This window comes from Orcinus orca, chromosome 16, assembly GCF_937001465.1.
Source record: "Orcinus orca chromosome 16, mOrcOrc1.1, whole genome shotgun sequence".
Classification (NCBI taxonomy): Eukaryota; Metazoa; Chordata; class Mammalia; order Artiodactyla; family Delphinidae; genus Orcinus; species Orcinus orca.
Genome location: NC_064574.1, coordinates 82271670 through 82289123, shown reverse-complemented (window position 1 = coordinate 82289123; position 17454 = coordinate 82271670). Strand labels below are relative to the sequence as shown.

The following is a 17454-nucleotide window of genomic DNA, read 5'->3' as shown; positions in this document are numbered from 1 at the left end:
TCTCTAGTTGCAGCGAGTGGGGGCTACTCTTTGTTGCGGGGCGCAGGCTTCTCACTGCGGTGGCTTCTCTTGCTGTGGAGCACAGGCTCTAGGTGTGTGGGCTTCAGTAGTTGTGGCTCGTGGGCTCTAGAGCGCAGGCTCAGTAGTTGTGGCGCACGGGCTTAGTTGCTCCGCGGCATGTGGGATCTTCCCGGACCAGGGCTCGAACCCATGTCCCCTGAATTGGCAGATGGATTCTTAACCACTGCGCCACCAGGGAAATCCCTAAAGTTGTAATTTCTTTTTAACTTTGCTTTCCATAATCCACATATGAAAGCAAAATGGTGACATTTTTATAGTGTCATGTAAGAAAGAGAGCTAGGTCAGGTCTAGTTTAATCTGCTTGTTTTTTATTTTAGAATTCAAGATTATTTAATCATAAACTTCCAAGAAACTAAAATTTTATTTACGAAAAGTGTAACAAGAAGTTTACAGGAGTTGTGATTGTTGATTTTCTTCAATTGACCTTTTGGTTTTACATGTTTGTTTCTGTTTTTTAGGATGTGGAGATAGATATTGAACTAGCTCCTGGAGATCAGACCAGCACGCCCAAAACCAAAGAACTTTCGGAAAAGGACATTGGAAACCAGCTGCATATGTTAACCAACAGACACGACAAATTTCTTGATACGCTCCGGGAAGTGAAGGTCTGTGCAAATTTGGGGGGATAGTTGTGGTTCTCCCCCTGCCCCTGAACATTTTGAACAGTCCATGAACCCATGGACTCCCCCATTCACTGCTCGAGGTGAGCGTTTCTATAGCCAGGTCTGTGGATACTCGTGGCCATTGAGTACTTTGGCCTCTGCCACTGACTTGGAGCAAGGAGGCCCCTGACGCCCTGACCGGGGTGAGGGGAGCAGCCACATGAGGTCAGCCAGGCTCGTTTCCTCATGGCCTTCCTCACTGGGCAGCCTGAGTAGCAAGTAGGAGTATTTTCCACTTAAATGTTTTCTTCCATTTTCCTTGGAATATTTGTATCCTTGGGTTTTGCATTTTTAATAGAGATGTGGGTATGAGAGTGAATTCCCTGTTGTTGGGTAAAAAGGACAACATGATTGTGACGTGTGTGTCTCCGTCTTGGGCAGCAGGGCCCATGGAGGGACGGCAAGTGTGTGCCTGAGCCCCTCAGCGCCGGCTTCTTGATGCCACATGGGGAGCTGGGCTTCAAGCAGCCAGAAACGTGGCTGTTTATAAGAAATTCATACTTCAAAAACCACGGAGCTGTGGACAAAATCAAACGCATCTGTGGATTTGATATACACTCCGGGCCCCTGGTTTCCAACTCCGACCCCATTTGTGGGGTGTTCTGGTTCAGCCCTGTGCATTCCAGGCACCTCTCCAACTCTTGCCTGCTGTCAATTGCAGAGACTCTGAACTTTCATGGTTCTTGATTTGTTCTTCAGAATTACACCTGTTGGCAAATAGCTTAGCTAGTATGTGTATGCTTCTCCTGTTTCCTCTTCATGTCTTCAGTAGCCTCTGCTTTGATGGTGCCTGTGTGCCTCTCGTTTGCACTTTCAGCATCAGCATTGAGTTCGTACTTCTCGGGCCTGGTGGAATCAGTAATACGAAATGCCCTTGAAAGTTAAAAATGTAGGTGTGTCACTGGTGAGCCCCTTACCCAGGTCCTGGCTCAGCTGCTAAGCACACTGGGGGTCTGTGGTGCTCAGAATCTGTGTTTCACTGTGGCATGACGTTTGTTCAGGTCTTTGAAAGTTTGGAAGTGGAGGAGCGTGTGGTAAGGTGGGGCAGTAACGTTTCCTGACCAGGGAGGGACGCGTGGGGCAGCCGCATGGCAGGGGTTTCAGCACCAGCCCTTGCCCGCTACACCGGTCTTTCCTCTCTGCAGACTGGAGCCCTGCTCAGCGCTTTCGTCCAGCTGTGCCACATCTCCACCACGCTGGCCGAAAAGACGTGGGTCCAGCTTTTCCCCAGGTTGTGGAAAATCCTGTCTGACAGACAGCAGCATGTGAGTCTGTTTTTTAAGTCCTCTTTTGAAAAATGTAGTTTTAGCTTTTGATAAGTATTTGATTAAGTTTCAATGGCTGAGGAAACTAGTATTATCCAAGAGTGAATTATCAAAAATATCCCAGATGCTGAGTGAGAGGGTAAAGACGGGCTGATTTTTGCATGAGACCCAGGTCAACCTGCTCTTGGGTTTCAGGCTCTGGCTGGCGAGATCAGCCCATTCCTGTGCAGCGGCAGCCACCAGGTGCAGCGGGACTGCCAGCCCAGCGCTCTCAACTGCTTTGTGGAGGCCATGTCCCAGTGTGTCCCTCCCATCCCCATCCGGCCCTGCGTGCTCAAGTACCTGGGGAAGACCCACAACCTCTGGTTCCGCTCCACCTTGATGCTCGAGCACCAGGCCTTTGAGAAAGGGCTGAGCCTGCAGATTAAGCCCAAGCAAACAGCCGAGTTTTACGAGCAGGAGAGCATCACTCCGCCTCAGCAGGTGAGGCCCCGCCTTGCTTTGCTGGTGGCTTCGTGGTCCCAGCAAACATCTCCCCAGTGATTTTAAATTAGGTACCGTGAAGTTGCTTTGTTGGGGCAGGGGGAAGGCAGTTGTCATGAGCACTCAGAAACTGCGACCTGTGTTTCAGGAGATTCTGGATTCCCTCGCTGAGCTTTACTCTCTGTTACAAGAGGAAGACATGTGGGCGGGCTTGTGGCAGAAGCGTTGCAAGTACTCGGAGACAGCGACGGCCATCGCCTATGAGCAGCACGGGTTCTTCGAGCAGGTAGTGCCGTCGGGCGGGACGTCCAGGTCACATGGGTGGTGAAAGGCGTTTATAGTGGTTCTTTAGTGTGTCCTCCAGTCAGTTCGTGTCTAAATAAGAAATTTACTGTTTTTCTTTGAAGCATTTATTTATCCACATAAAGACTCTTAGATTAAAGTCTCAATTTCAGAGAAACATACGTATGGGACGTGAACACTTTTAAAGCTCAGTCCTGCCTCATTTACTGTTAGTTGCTAATGTGGATGCTTCTTATCTACAGTCATTGATCCTGTTGGAAGTAGTAGGTAGATTGTGATCAGTGTGAGATTTTAATCCTCGTGCCCGTCCTTTCACTGTAGTGTGGGTCACAGCCGCGTGTAGGACACTGAGCCACAGAAACTCCAGAGGCAGAGGCACGGGCTGTGGCCCCTGCTCTCATCTCTGACGGATGGAAAAATGAACCCGGGGTCTGGGCAGTCTCCCTCCCGCTCCTTCCGTTGTATGTGGGGAATTATGCACCTTCTCCTCCACTCTCTTCTATTCTCTGAATGGAGAATTCTGGGTGTTGGGTGACCTTAGAGAAGAACAACGAGACACCCCTGGGTCTGTGATGCAACTTGCCTTAAATAATTGAGCAATGGTCATGTAAAAGTTTCTAGTTAAACCGCAGTTTGAAAGCAGTTTAACTTTTTTAGGCACAAGAATCATATGAAAAGGCAATGGATAAAGCCAAGAAAGAACATGAGAGGAGTAATGCATCCCCTGCTATTTTCCCAGAATACCAGCTTTGGGAGGACCACTGGATTCGGTAAGCTGAACAGTGACGTGTTCAAGAATCAGTTAAGGAAACCAGTGAGAATCTCTGAAATTTTCTCATAATGAGTGTTTTTAAGAGGGAACTTTGCTGCTTTCTTTATGGCCCCGTGAAGAAAAGAACAAACAAAAACCTATAAACAGCTTTTAAAGTCTTGAGTAATTGAGAGTGTGTTGGAGAAACAGTGAATGACTCCTGCTCTCCACAGGCTCCGGAGCTCTGAGCTCTCTGCTGCAGGGGCTGCGGTTCTTGCTGCTCCAGGGGCACACATAGTTTACCTGCCCTGGGGCACCTCAGCATCCTGCAGAAGCCCACCCTTCTCTGTGTGGGGGAGATACTTTTTCCTTTCGGTGGAATGGAAATGACTTAAAATCCCATCTGTGGGTGTGGTCACTGAGCTTTGGCCCTGGATCCCTGGTCTCTAGGTGCTCCAAGGAGCTGAACCAGTGGGAAGCCTTGACGGAGTACGGCCAGTCCAAAGGTCACATTAACCCTTACCTGGTCCTGGAGTGTGCTTGGCGGGTGTCCAACTGGACCGCCATGAAGGAGGCGCTGGTGCAGGTGAGACCCCACCCCTCCCTGCCCATCCCGTGACTCATCCATGCTCAGGTCACAGTCTCCACAGCTGAGTGGGGCCCTGTTGCCAAAGCTGTGAGTCTCTGGAGATTTCCCTTCACTCACAGCAAGCTGGGCATTTTGACAGATGAAAGAGAGCGCTTGGAAAGCAAGAGTTATTTTGGGTTATCACTAACATCTTTCCTGAGCTTCACTTAAATTATAACTTAAGTATTAGTTCATTATTGAGTTACAGTAAAAAGTATCAGGTGGAGACCTTGGATTCTCTGAGAAAACAGTAATGTCTGGAGAAATTTGGAAAAACAGAGGCAATTGTACTGGTGGACTTGGTTGGCAGAAGCTCTGCAGCAGTGAGTATATTAAAGGTGAATTGTACAAGCCCAGGGCCTGGCACAGTAGCTGCTGTTAGTAAGTTTGTTACATGAAAACAGTATCACATTCAAAGCATGTCTTGCATTACAGAAGTGGTAATTGTGCAGTGTAAGTGAACTTGAGCCATTAACGTGGTTGAGCGCTACATTTTCAAAAATTAAACTCCATCCAGAGGAATTCAGTGCATGATGGGAGAGCAGGCACAGAGGTGCAGTTTTCTTTCTCACACTGGGAAGCCTGTGTCAGGGCATCAGAAGTTATGGTGTCAGACAGTGCAGCTGTGTTGTCTGAACCCCACGTCGTCGTCATCGTCGTCGTCATCGTCGTCGTCGTCGTCATCATCATCATCATCATCATCATCATCATCATCATCATCATCACTGTCACCACCATCATCAAAGCCTTGGGTGGTCTGTGAAAGCAGCTATTCTTGTTGCTCTTTATTTTTTCCTGCATCTGTACCCTTCTGTGATTTTCTCCCTTGACCCCTTTTCTTTGCTGCTGCTGCTCAGTTTTTGACCTTTTCTATGTGGTGTCAGTGTTATGGGGTTTAGGGGGTTTACACTACTGTCCTGTTCTCACCTTCCCCCTTTACCTAGTAAGGGTTTATTTACAGTCACACCAATGATTCTCCTTCCTTAATATGGAGATTCAAAAGCACATTGAGATTGTAGGCCACTTTGTTTGAAAGGATTAACCTAAAATTTTAACTTGTATTGTGGATACCATGCTTATTTTGTTACTTCTGCTGCTTTTAAACAAAATGCAAAAGATCGAAGAACTGAAGTAGTCACAAGCTGTTAACTACAGAGTGGTCACAGAGCCCAGGGTCTGGGCTTTCAGGGTGGGACCCGGGAGATGGCTCACCTGATGCAGGGAGCTGGTGTTACTCTGAGAAATAACCAATCACTTATGTAGGTAAACAGAAATAAATAGCTTGCTGACAGGTTGCATTTACAGTTGATTGTTCTTTATTCTGATAAACATTCTCCTTTATTTTATCTCAGTGTAAAAATATTTATATTATAAATAAGTATTTATAGCTCACTCTAATGGTTTCTTTTTCTCCTTTCCAAGATTTCACTTAGCAGGATATGTGCAGTATCATACTGTCCATAGGTCTGACAAATGATCTTCTTCTTTCACAAATTCTTGATTACTTTCCCAAAATTTTAAAGCACTTACTGGTTAGAAAAAGCTCAAAGTATATTAATAAGCACTCTGGGTAATCTGCAGTAAATTAATTTCAAATGGTCTTGATAGTACTAACTTATTTACTCATTTACCAGTATTTAAAAGAAAAAAAATCAAATTACCTTTCTTTTTCCTCCTGGGTCTTGCGATGATGGGGCTGCTTGTAGTAGTTCTTAATAAATGGGGTAATTTTTTTCAGTGGAGGAGAAATTAGAAGACAGGCCTTTGTTCTTAATGTTACAGAGGGCAGGTGTGATTGACAAAAGTCTGTCTTAAATAGTGTTTAAGTCCAGAAAATGTAAGATTTTAGGTGTAATTTTAGAGGATCATGTAGGAAGCAGATGTGTTTACAAGGTTGTCTCCCTGAATTTCTTCATCACTGGATTACTGAGAACTAAGAGGGGCCATCGATGTGACTCTGCTGTGAAAAAGTCAGATGTCAGAAAGCAAGGCCAGGTGTTATGTCAGCGCATTATTATTACCATCACTGCTCTTACATCATTTGTGCAGAGAGCAGCATGGGACTAAGATGTGTGTAATTTCTATTGTTATTTCCCAAAGGTGCTTCACAATGAATGTCTCATTGATCTTGTTACAGCAAGTCCTATAAAATTCTTTTAAGAATATCTCTATGTTCTTTCATTTTTTTATACACAGAGATTATTTTTGAAAAGAGTTTAATTTTTTAATTTACATTTTTAAAAATGCTCTGTAAAAGGCTGATAAAATGCAATGAGTTCTAATGCCTTCTTTAGAAAGTGGTGGGCAAACACAGGTGCTTTCCCGGGCACACCTGGAGCCTCTACCTGGGCTTAGGGCCAGTGGGAGGAAATGTGATGGCTCTGGGCTCTGTCCACTTCATCAGAACTGATAACCAAGATATGAGAAATCTGGGGGAAACTTTATAGTAGATAATAAAGTGCGGCTTTTAAATGACAGTAAAATTTATGAATGTTCACTCATATTCTTATAAACCTGAATCGCTGCCTTCAGCTTCCTTACATAATGTGGAACAAGTTAGATGAATTTCCCAGGATAACAGTGTGAATTGGAAACAATTCAAAATTTTACTGATATTTATCAGAGAGGAGATGAGCACATATTTAATCCTTTGAAAATTCACTGGCTGACTTTGTACGTTATTCATCTGGTCCGTCATAATGGTGTTGATCAGCTTCCCCTTTCTGGAACTACTAGTGACCTTAAAGCAAGGAGCCTGTGGCACCTCCATAGTTAGAGAGATTGGCCACTCATTGGTATTCGGCAGAGGAGAGTGTCCAGAAAAAATCTAAAGCATGATGACATCTCTAAAGAAAATGAGTATCTATTTATAGCTTAATTTCTGTTTATCGCTTTGCAAACTGGCTACCAAAAAATTGACTTTACTTTTTGACTCTTTCCACTGAGAGGAAGTATACCCATTGTTTCCTATGTGATATTCTTCCATAACCAGGTAGAAGTAAGTTGTCCAAAGGAGATGGCGTGGAAAGTCAACATGTACCGTGGATACCTGGCTATCTGCCACCCTGAGGAGCAGCAGCTCAGCTTCATCGAGCGCCTGGTGGAAATGGCCAGCAGCTTGGCCATCCGCGAGTGGCGGCGGCTGCCCCATGTGGTGTCCCACGTGCACACACCTCTTCTTCAGGTGGGTCCCTCATAGCAGAGCTCCTCCTGTCCAGGCTTAGGTCCATAAGCTGAGCTGGACGGGAGAGGAAACTCCTTCCACTTGTTGTTTCCCATTTAAACTCACCCTCGGTGAAAGGAAGGCCAGAGTCAAAACAGAGAGGACTAAAATGTTGCGTCTCATTTTTGGTGCTTCCAAGGGATTTAAGTGACAGAAGCCGTCCCACAGGAGTGATCTTGATGATTTTCATTTTTGCTTTAGGAATATTCTTTAATGCCCACTTTACCACCATCAGTGTGATGCCACTGTTCAGTCTGAAAAGGTCTCTCCTCCTCTTGAGACTCTTAAGACTGCAGTTAAATAGGCTGTGCCTTGGCTTCTTCCTTTGTGTATCGTCTTCAGTATTTCTGACAATTTGTTCAGCCACACTAGCCACCATTCAGTGGCTCAGATCTAAAGGGTCTCTCCCCACAGCGCCTTGTGCACACTGCCCTTCTCCATGGAACATGCCTCTTCCCATCCTCCCAGCCCCAATGCGTGTACACACACACACACACACACACACACACACACACACACACACACACACACACACACACACACACACACGAAGGGCTGTGTCAGCTCTTGTCCTCTTTTATCTGGCACCTGGCATGGAGCAGCTCCCAGTGTTATTGAATGAGTAAAACTATAGGCAGAATGGTCATACTTTTTTCCTCTTGAAAGAGTAGTTTTGAGACTTAAACTGCTATATTGATTTTTATAGTGTAGTTTTTTATAGATTTTTTAAATGATATAGTTATTTATTAATATACTTAGATTATTTTGTCATTGTCATAGTGAACCAGAAGTTCATTGAAGCAATTAATCGCTTTGTTTTGATATTTTTCCTTTTTGTATCTATTATTTTTGGTTTTTTCTCAAGGTGTGCACTAAGGTAGTGTTATTTTGCAGGTATATAACATCTCTAATCTAGTTTATTAAGATATTCTAAAGCCTTTATTTAAAGTGGACTTTTTCTTCCACATCCTCTAAAAGGGCAAAGATGGGTTGCATGTCGTAGCTGTTAGGAAAAAAGTTATTGCATGAACATAGGAAAAAGTTGTCAATGCAAGAAATATTGAGAATGACTGAGTATTATTATGGATGAATGACTAAGTATTGCTATGAATAACACAGTTGTGAATAAATAGAAATTATTGTGTGGTTATATATTCAAAGTACAGAGTATAAAATGCAGTATTTCAGACAATCCTGATTCAGGAATTTTGGAAGTGAAATTAAAGGCAGTTTCTCTTCCACTGCTGTGGTCACAGTTGATACTCAGTTATTTGTTGATTAGTTTGGTTACAAAGCTGACTGCATTTAGAGAGATGACTTCCTCCCCCAAGTAGCACTATCAACCAGCATAGCTGAGAAATCTTATAGAAAACAAAGACATAAGAATGATTTTATGGAAACGATTCAGTTTGATCATTCAGTAACTATTAATTTTAGGGTCTGAGGAGTTTGAGGAGGTAGAAAGGATGAGCTCAGAGAAGTGTTTATTTTAAAAAAATTAAATATAAGTACCTTTTTTCAAAACCTATAAACGTTAAAACAATGCCTAATTTTTTGAAATATTTATCGTGTTTTAATAAGTTATAATGTATTTCGAACTACAGCTTGTGTCTGTCCCCCCTCCTCCTCAACTACCACCCCTCAAAAAAAATCACTGAGGGGAAAAGTTTTGGTGCTTTTGCACAGCAACATTCCTGTCTAACTGACTCTAGGACCCCAGACTTATGATAGGGATTTTAGATGGTGTGTCTACCCCTTTGGCCTACTGAAAACATCAGTACTGGGCTCCTGGATCAGCCACTAGTCAGGAAGAAACACAGAGTCTGAGCGCTGTTGCAGAGGGAGTGACTCTGCTGTCATGTTGTCCAGAAGAGCAGCATAAGGGCCTCTGAAGTTTTACTTCTTCATAGCAGCAATGGGCACAACGGGGGAAATTGTTAAAACCAACCTTTCACAACTCTGAAATTTAAAGATTTGCAGTAATCCAGGGAGCATTTAAGGAAAAACGGCTGTATTTCAGTAAGAATAGCAAGGTTTGTGGCATTTAATTGTCCTATTTCCATTACCCCTCTCCCCAGCTCTGCCTTGAAAGCCAACGGCTTCCAACCATAGTAGCTGTGAAAACCAGCCTAGCAGCCACCAGTGGAAGACAGTACAGATTTAGAGACCCCCCAAAAAGAACCCAGCCCCAGAATGCTGGCACTGTTTAACCAGCACTACAGCTCTTAGAAAAACCCTATTCACAGGGTTTGTCTCTATTTGACCTGACTCAGAGCTCGCTCAGTAGAGAAAGTCATATGTGAGAGCGTTTGTCAGAAATAGTCCCTGGCAGTTGTTTAATATCACAGCTGCCTGAGGTAGCAACACCAGTCCCAGGAAAGCGAAGATTAGAAAATGAGTTGTCTATATCATTGTGAAAAGCTTTAACGTATTCCTGGGAATGTAGAAGACCACATACACATACATCCTGTGCACACATGCTCAGGAGAGACTTGAGAAGATCCTAAGCTTTCACCTCTGGCTGACCTTGGGGCTCTGTATAAGTGGGAAGTAAAGGCTGAGGCAGAATTGAAGGTTGCCTGGCTGAGGGATGAGGGCATGCCGCAAAAGGCACACAGAGCCTTATCATTTCAGGTCTTTACGGAAATCTCTGTCTAATCATTTGCTGACCAGTAAGCTAACTGAGCAGAGACTCTAGTGGTTACATTCTACAAAGACCACAGACTTTATAGAAGTAGTTCAAAATTTTTTTTTTTTTTTTTTTTTTTTTGCGGTACGCGGGCCTCTCACCGTTGTGGCCTCTCCCGTTGCGGAGCACAGGCTGCGGACGCGCAGGCTCAGCGGCCATGGCTCATGGGCCCGGCTGCTCCACGGCATGTGGGATCTTCCCGGACCGGGGCACGAACCTGCGTCCCCTGCATCGGCAGGCGGACTCTCAACCACTGCACCACCAGGGAAGCCCAGTTCAGGAATATTTGAAAAAGTTTTATCTGACCTATAAGCACATGAAAAAAATGCTCAACATCATTAGTCATTAGGCAAATGCAAATCATAACCACAATGAGATACCACTTTATACACATTAGCATAGCTAGAATGAAAAAGGTAATAGCAAGTATTGGTGAGGATGTGGAGAAAAATGGAATCCTCGTATGTTGCTTGTAGGATGGTAAAATAGTGCTTGCTCTTTGGAAACAGTCTGACAGTTTCTCAAAATATTAAACATGGAATTACCATAGGCTCAATAATTTCACCCATAGGTGTAAATCTAAGAGAAATTAAAACTTTCCACAAAAACCTGCACACAAATGTCTATAGTGTTAATAGTCATAATAGTCAAAATGTGGAAATACTCCAAATGACCATCAGCTGATGAATGAATAAATTAAAATGGTATATTCATGCAATGGAGTATTACTCAGCAGTAGAAAGGAATGAAGTACCAGTGTGTGTTACAGCGTGGGTAAACCTTGAAAGTGTGCTAAGTGAAGAAGCAAGACACAGAAGGCCACATATTGTATGATTCCATTTATATGAAATGTCTAGAATAGGCAAATCCATAGAGATAAACAGTAGATTAGTGGTTGTCACCTTCTAGGGGAGGAAGAGTGGAGAGAGGCTACCCTGTGGGCTTCTTTCTATAACTAGATAGGGTTGATGGTCATATAGCTCTAGGAAAAATATACATGGTTGCTGAGTTACAATTTTTTGACTTTATGATGGCGTGAAAAAATATATATATACAATCTATATTCAGTAGAAACCATACTTTGAACACTGAATTTTGACCAGACCAGCGTATGTGGTATGATACTCACGTGGTGCTGGGTAGTGGTACCAAGCTTCAGCTCCTGGTCGGCCATGCAGTCACGAGGGTCAACAAGCACATGCTTACAGCTATTCTGAACCCATACAACCATTCTGTTTTTCACTTTCAGTACAGTTGTTACTAAATTATAAGAGAAGGTCAACACTTTATTATTAAATAGACTTTGGGTTAGATAGTGTGAATGTTTTAAAGCACATTCAAGTTGGCTGGGCTAAGCTAGGATGTCTGGTAGGTTGGGTGTGTTAAATGCATTCTCAACTTCAGGTATTTTCCACTTAGGATGAGTTTATTGGAACATAACCCCATGGTAAGTTGAGGAAGATCTGTCCTAAAAACTACTGAACTGTACACTTTAAAAGGTGATTTCGATGATGTTTCAATTATACCTCAGTAAAGCTCTTATAAAACAAATATCCCATTGTTCTATTTTCGGTAAGCTTTTGGTGGAAGGTTGAGATAAAGGTTTCAGAAACTGGAATGTAATGAATTAAACTTAAATGTAATGAAGTATAGATGGAAAACATAAATTCCTAAATTTTTAAAATTAAGATGAAACAGAAGGATACTGAGTACTGAACTTGGTGCTGTGTTTGGGGATTCAAACAATTTAAAACTTTCTGCCTCAAAAGAGAATTAGGCTGGAGGGAGGTGACATATCCATAAGAAACAAAATTTTAAGAGGGAGTCTATGATTTAGTGCCATGTGGTAGGACAGAAAATAAATACAAGGATTTAGAGAAGGGAAAAGTCCCTGTGGGAGAGCAGGTGAAGCTTGACAGATAGAGTTTGAATAGGCTCGGAATTGTGGCCAAGGCCTCCCCGTAAGGAGAGGGCACCATAAATTTGGAGCCAGCAACACATCTGGGGTTTAAAGGGTAGTGACCTGGACAGATTTATAGGGATGTGATGCAAATGCATGTATCAGCCCAAAGAGATCATTAGAACCGTGTTCTGAGATGCCTTGACGTGGCTCCGGGCTTCAAATGTTCATGGAAGTAAAGCTTGAGGGCAGGGGGACCAGGCTGTTCTGGTCTTAGGCGTCGGTAGACAAAGAGCCACACTTAGCTGGTGGCAAAGGGAACAGAAAAAGGATAGTTATGGGGGGGCGGGGGGAGTCGGTGTTCTCCAGGCCCCAGTGTCACAGCAGCCACAGAGCAGAGGCGTTAAAATGGGGGATGGGGACAGGGACCACGAGAGTAGCGTTTGAGGTATGGAGTAAGTTAAACGTGGCATCTGAGGCACAGCGCTTCCTTTGGTAATTGAATCGTGAGCTCTTCACAGTGAGGATTCCTGACTGACTCTGGTTTGTTATCCTCCTGCAATCTTAATGCTCACTGTGGAATCTCTTAACGCTGGTCCCTTTTAGGCAGCCCAACAAATCATTGAACTTCAGGAAGCCGCTCAAATTAACGCAGGCTTACAGCCCACCAACCTGGGAAGGAACAACAGCCTGCATGACATGAAGACAGTGGTGAAGACCTGGAGGAACCGGCTGCCCATCGTGTCTGACGATTTGTCCCACTGGAGCAGCGTCTTCATGTGGCGGCAGCATCATTACCAGGGTAAACCTACCTGGTCCGGCATGCATTCATCATGTAATTTTCCAGACACCCCACTGTTCTGGTTTCATGTCTTGGTTATGTTTTGTTGTTTTGTTTTTTTTTTTCTTTTACCGGATTTTCCTTTTTTTGGCATGGTAGATGGTGGTTGTTATGACAGGGTAAAGATGAAGGTGGTGAAAGATGGGAAGAATTTCCCCCTACCTGTTCCCTTTTTCCAGCTAAAACAGACGTGCTGCTGGACACTGTTGCAGCAGGGGCACAGGCCAGTGGGATCACAGCCTGGATTGTGGCCCTCTGTTTTTTGAAGCCCCCTGAGGAAGAGCTGCGCTCAGGTGGCAGCGTGTAGCCTCTTTCACCTGCCCTGGTCCCCTCTGCTCTTCCCCTCAACCTGCCAGGCATCTGTTTGTTCAGAGCGACCTTCATGGTTTAGTTAGCCAAGACGGTAACACCCAACTCAAGAGTTAGTGCTTCTTAGATCTTCCTTTTGATACAGAATACGAGGAAAAGTAATGAGGGTTTATCACAGAGCTTCCCATTGCATAAGCCATGTGTGTTTGTTTTTCATTTTTTATTTAAGCCTTATTGTGGAACACTTTGAAAAATGTTTGACATGGACTGAAAACTCATTTCTTTGCTCTCTAGCTATTGTAACTGCCTATGAGAATAGTTCTCAGCATGATCCAAGTTCAAACAATGCTATGCTTGGGGTTCACGCGTCGGCTTCAGCAATCATCCAGTATGGAAAAATTGCCCGAAAACAGGGACTGGTCAATGTAGCTCTGGATATATTAAGTCGTATTCATACTATTCCAACCGTCCCTATCGTGGATTGCTTCCAGAAGATTCGGCAGCAAGTCAAATGCTACCTGCAACTGGCAGGCGTCATGGGGAAGAACGAGTGTATGCAGGTAGAGTGCCAGCCGGACCCTGTGCCTGCCCGCCCACGCCCAGGAGGTCTGGGGAGGAATGAAGGGTCCATGTGGAAACGCCTGGTTCAGACAACAGGGAAAGAGGCTAGAACTTTACAAACACAGCTCTGGTCTTGGGGAACAGTCCTGCCAAAACAAGAAAGGGACAGGAAGCCGCTTGAGTATTTGAATGAATTATATGTGATGGTCTCTATTCTACTTGGTTAATGTAGTTAAGGAAAGAAAATTAAAAACTGCAGAACTATGAGGGTATATGGTAGATTTGGGCTATGTTCAGAGGAATATTAATAAAAACAATGAAACTGACTAGATATGGTAAAGCTTTGGAGAAAATAATACCATTACGGTGTCTAGAACTGAATTTGCATTTAGTGATTGAGTTTAAATACTACTTGTTAGTCAGCAAATATTCACGGTGGGCAAGCCTGTTGTCAATTTAAAGTATATTTGTCAATGACCTTTCGGAGTTGCTACATAGATCAATATTTTAATGAAGTTTTTATATTATTGTCTAGAAAATTCAAGAACTTTTTTTCTGTTTTTAATAAACAGGGCCTTGAAGTTATTGAATCTACAAACTTAAAATACTTCACAAAAGAGATGACGGCTGAATTTTATGCACTGAAGGGAATGTTCTTGGCTCAGATCAACAAGTATGTATGTTATATAGATGGAGGATAAGAGAAAGACTCATCAGATTATTTAAATAGTTATTTATAACTTGAAGCCAATGTGAAGATCAAGCTAGAAATTGATATGACTTAGTGACAGTTGTCAGGGATGATATTTCAAATATTGTACCTCTAGGAAGGTAATAATTTGCAGCAAATTGACGGGCCAGCTTGAGTGTAGTACTTAAAAAACTTTTTAAACATGAATTGCTTGAACAGAGAACTGCTGATTACATGGATTCGTTGCCCCAGTTTCTCAGCATGCCATTTTGGAACAGAGTTGATTCCTTTTTTTTTTTTTTTTTTAAATAAATTTATTTTATTTCATTTATTTTGGTCTGCATTGGGTTGCTGTGTGTGGGTTTTTCTCTATTTGCGACAAGCAGGGGCTACTCTTCATTGTGGTGCGTGGGCTTCTCATTGTGGTGGCCTCTTGTTGCGCAGCACAGGCTCTAGGTGCACAGGCGTGTGGGATCCTCCTAGACCAGGGCTCGAACCCGTGTCCCCTGCATGGGCAGGCGGATTCCTAACCACTGTGCCACGAGGGAAGCCCCCAGAGTTGATTGCTTTTATGGAGATGATTCTTGCTTTAGAGCAGGGGTCAGTCAACTGGAAAACAGTATGGCAGGTCCTCAGAAAACTAAACAAAAAATTATTATATGGCCCAGCAATTCCACTCCTAGGTATTTACCCAAAAATGTTGAAAACAGGAACTCAAGTGGGTAGTTGTTCGTGAAGGTTCACAGCAGCACTGTTTACTATAGTCAGAATATCGAAACAACTCAAGTGAATGGATAAACAAGATGTGGTGTATACAAACACTGGAATATTATTCAGCATAAGGAGGAAGGAAGTGTTAACATGTGCTATAGCGTGGATGAACCTCAGAAACACAATGCCGATTGAAAGAATCCAGACAAAAAAATCACAGTGTGATTCCATTAATAAAAAATGTGCAGAGTAGATAAATCCATAGAGACAGAAAGCAGGTCAGTGGTCACCAGGGCTGGAGGTTGGGGGAATGGAGAGTGACTGCTTCATGGGTCGAGGTTTTCTGGGGTGATGAAAATGTTTGTGGCCTACATAGAGGTGGCAGTTGCACAACATTTTAAAGGTACCAAATGCCATGGAACTATTTACTTTAAAATGGTGATTTTATGCTAAATGATGTTCACCTAAAAAAATTTGTTTTGATTTTGTGTCTTCACAGGTCTGAGGAAGCAAACAAAGCCTTTTCTGCAGCTGTGCAGATGCACGATGTGCTGGTGAAAGCTTGGGCCATGTGGGGCGATTACCTGGAAAACATCTTTGTGAAGGAGCGGCAGCTGCATCTTGGAGTGTCTGCCATTACCTGTTACCTGCATGCGTGCCGGCATCAGAATGAGAGCAAGTCAAGAAAATACTTAGCCAAGGTGAGACTGAAAGAATTAGCTTTGACCAAAGACCACCCGGTAGCCTTTAAGTTTAGATGAAAATTCAGCAACTTACTGATCTGTGCTGGGCATGAGGCATTTCTTCATGCCTTACCTCTCATTTCCCTTCACCTTTTGAAGTATAGTCCACAGTTCTACTTCAAGCTGAAAAATGGAGGCCTGGACATACTTGGAATCAAAGGTCTTCTAAGCAGCAAAACTGAACCTAGAGTCTGGGTCTTAGGACTCAAGTCCAGTGTTTGCTGTGGGACCTCACATTGGACAAAGATTCCTGCAGACTGCTGAGGGGTCTGCCCAGAGAGCTTACCTGCTAGACACCTGTTAGATTCTGATCTCTCACCTGCAGGGACCATGCACACAGTCACAGAGCCGGTCAGCTCTAGTCACAGGTGACGTTGAATCCCCTGGTTTCTGCACACACTGCAGGGTGAGGTCTCAGTCACCTGCATTGTCATCCGCGGGGCCCCCAGTACAGTGCCGGGCACAAGGCCGGTATTGACCTGGGCCCAGTGGGGGGCCGCTTGAGCCCAAGTGTCCTCCCCAGTATTGAGCCTTCTCAGCCCTCCCGGGAAAGACATCAATACAACTCAGACTCCATTCTTGCAGAAACTTAAGAATACTTTCTGCTTTTATGTTTTATCCATTAAAGGTTAGGAGTTTTTAGAATTCCTTGGTTTAACATCAAAATTTGGATTGAACATCAGCACCTAGTAGTTAAAGCCGACTATAGAAACAGACTGACTGTAGTCACACCAGGAAACCACCTCACTGTCTTGACTCCAGGTTTGCTTGTTTTTAGATGTAATTGTTTCAGACGTCCCTGGACACCAGGCTGCCAACACAGGGCCTACCTGATACTAGGGTGGTTGTCACCTGAGATCTTTAGCAGAAGCCCATTTTGTTCTGGGGAGATTGCAAGTGTGGAGTAGCAGGCTGAAACCCCTTGGGGTCACACTGGCCACCACTAGCCAGCCGACTGGGTCAGTTACTAGTGGGCATTAAAGCTAAATCTGGATGAAAGCTATATTGAAATTTTCAGTTTTATTCATAAGATTTACGTTTAGGTTTAGCAATATTGTTGGGCCTTTTATAGATATTTTCCCACAATGCCAGTGAAGTTACTCTATATGGTATTTTAATGTGGGAGGAAAGGTCACTTGATCAGAGCCTTAGAATTTTCATTCAACTCTAGAATTTTCCCTTCTGTCTTAGGTGCTGTGGCTCTTGAGTTTTGATGATGACAAAAATACTTTGGCAGATGCTGTCGACAAGTACTGCATCGGTGTGCCACCCATCCAGTGGCTGGCCTGGATCCCACAGCTGCTCACCTGTCTGGTTGGCTCCGAGGGAAAACTGCTTTTGAACCTGATTAGCCAGGTGGGAATAGCAAGGCATCTTTGATCACAAAAAAATTGTCTTCATTTCACATCCTTTTTTTTTCCAGAAAGGAAATGCGCATGCTCAAAGAGAGATGGGAAGACGTACACAATTAGATATCAGTTGATATAAAGCACAATTGAAAGTGACTGAAGAATATATCAGGGTTGGCGTGGAATAATCTGCTAGAGTTACAGTGTTAAAATGGTCATTTCTTTCCTTGAACGTGTTGCCACATAAGATACACGTAAAATAAA

At 43.6% G+C, this 17454-nt stretch overlaps 1 protein-coding gene across 16 annotated transcripts in view; it reads left to right on the top strand.

Moving 5' to 3' along the window:
• TRRAP (transformation/transcription domain associated protein) overlaps window positions 1-17454 on the top strand; it is a 111179-nt gene that overhangs the window by 70910 nt on the left and 22815 nt on the right. For 13 of the 16 annotated variants that reach the window (XM_004268919.4, XM_049699245.1, XM_049699246.1 and 10 more), the window contains 12 exons: window positions 540-686; window positions 1889-2008; window positions 2204-2491; window positions 2640-2777; window positions 3452-3564; window positions 3996-4131; window positions 7166-7357; window positions 12592-12820; window positions 13430-13695; window positions 14269-14369; window positions 15598-15799; window positions 17033-17197. In XM_004268919.4, coding sequence (XP_004268967.1) covers window positions 540-686; window positions 1889-2008; window positions 2204-2491; window positions 2640-2777; window positions 3452-3564; window positions 3996-4131; window positions 7166-7357; window positions 12592-12820; window positions 13430-13695; window positions 14269-14369; window positions 15598-15799; window positions 17033-17197 — 2097 coding nt within the window. The remainder of the gene's footprint in view (window positions 1-539; window positions 687-1888; window positions 2009-2203; window positions 2492-2639; window positions 2778-3451; window positions 3565-3995; window positions 4132-7165; window positions 7358-12591; window positions 12821-13429; window positions 13696-14268; window positions 14370-15597; window positions 15800-17032; window positions 17198-17454) is intronic. The other 3 variants (XM_049699255.1, XM_004268920.3, XM_049699248.1) reach the window with 1 other exon arrangement.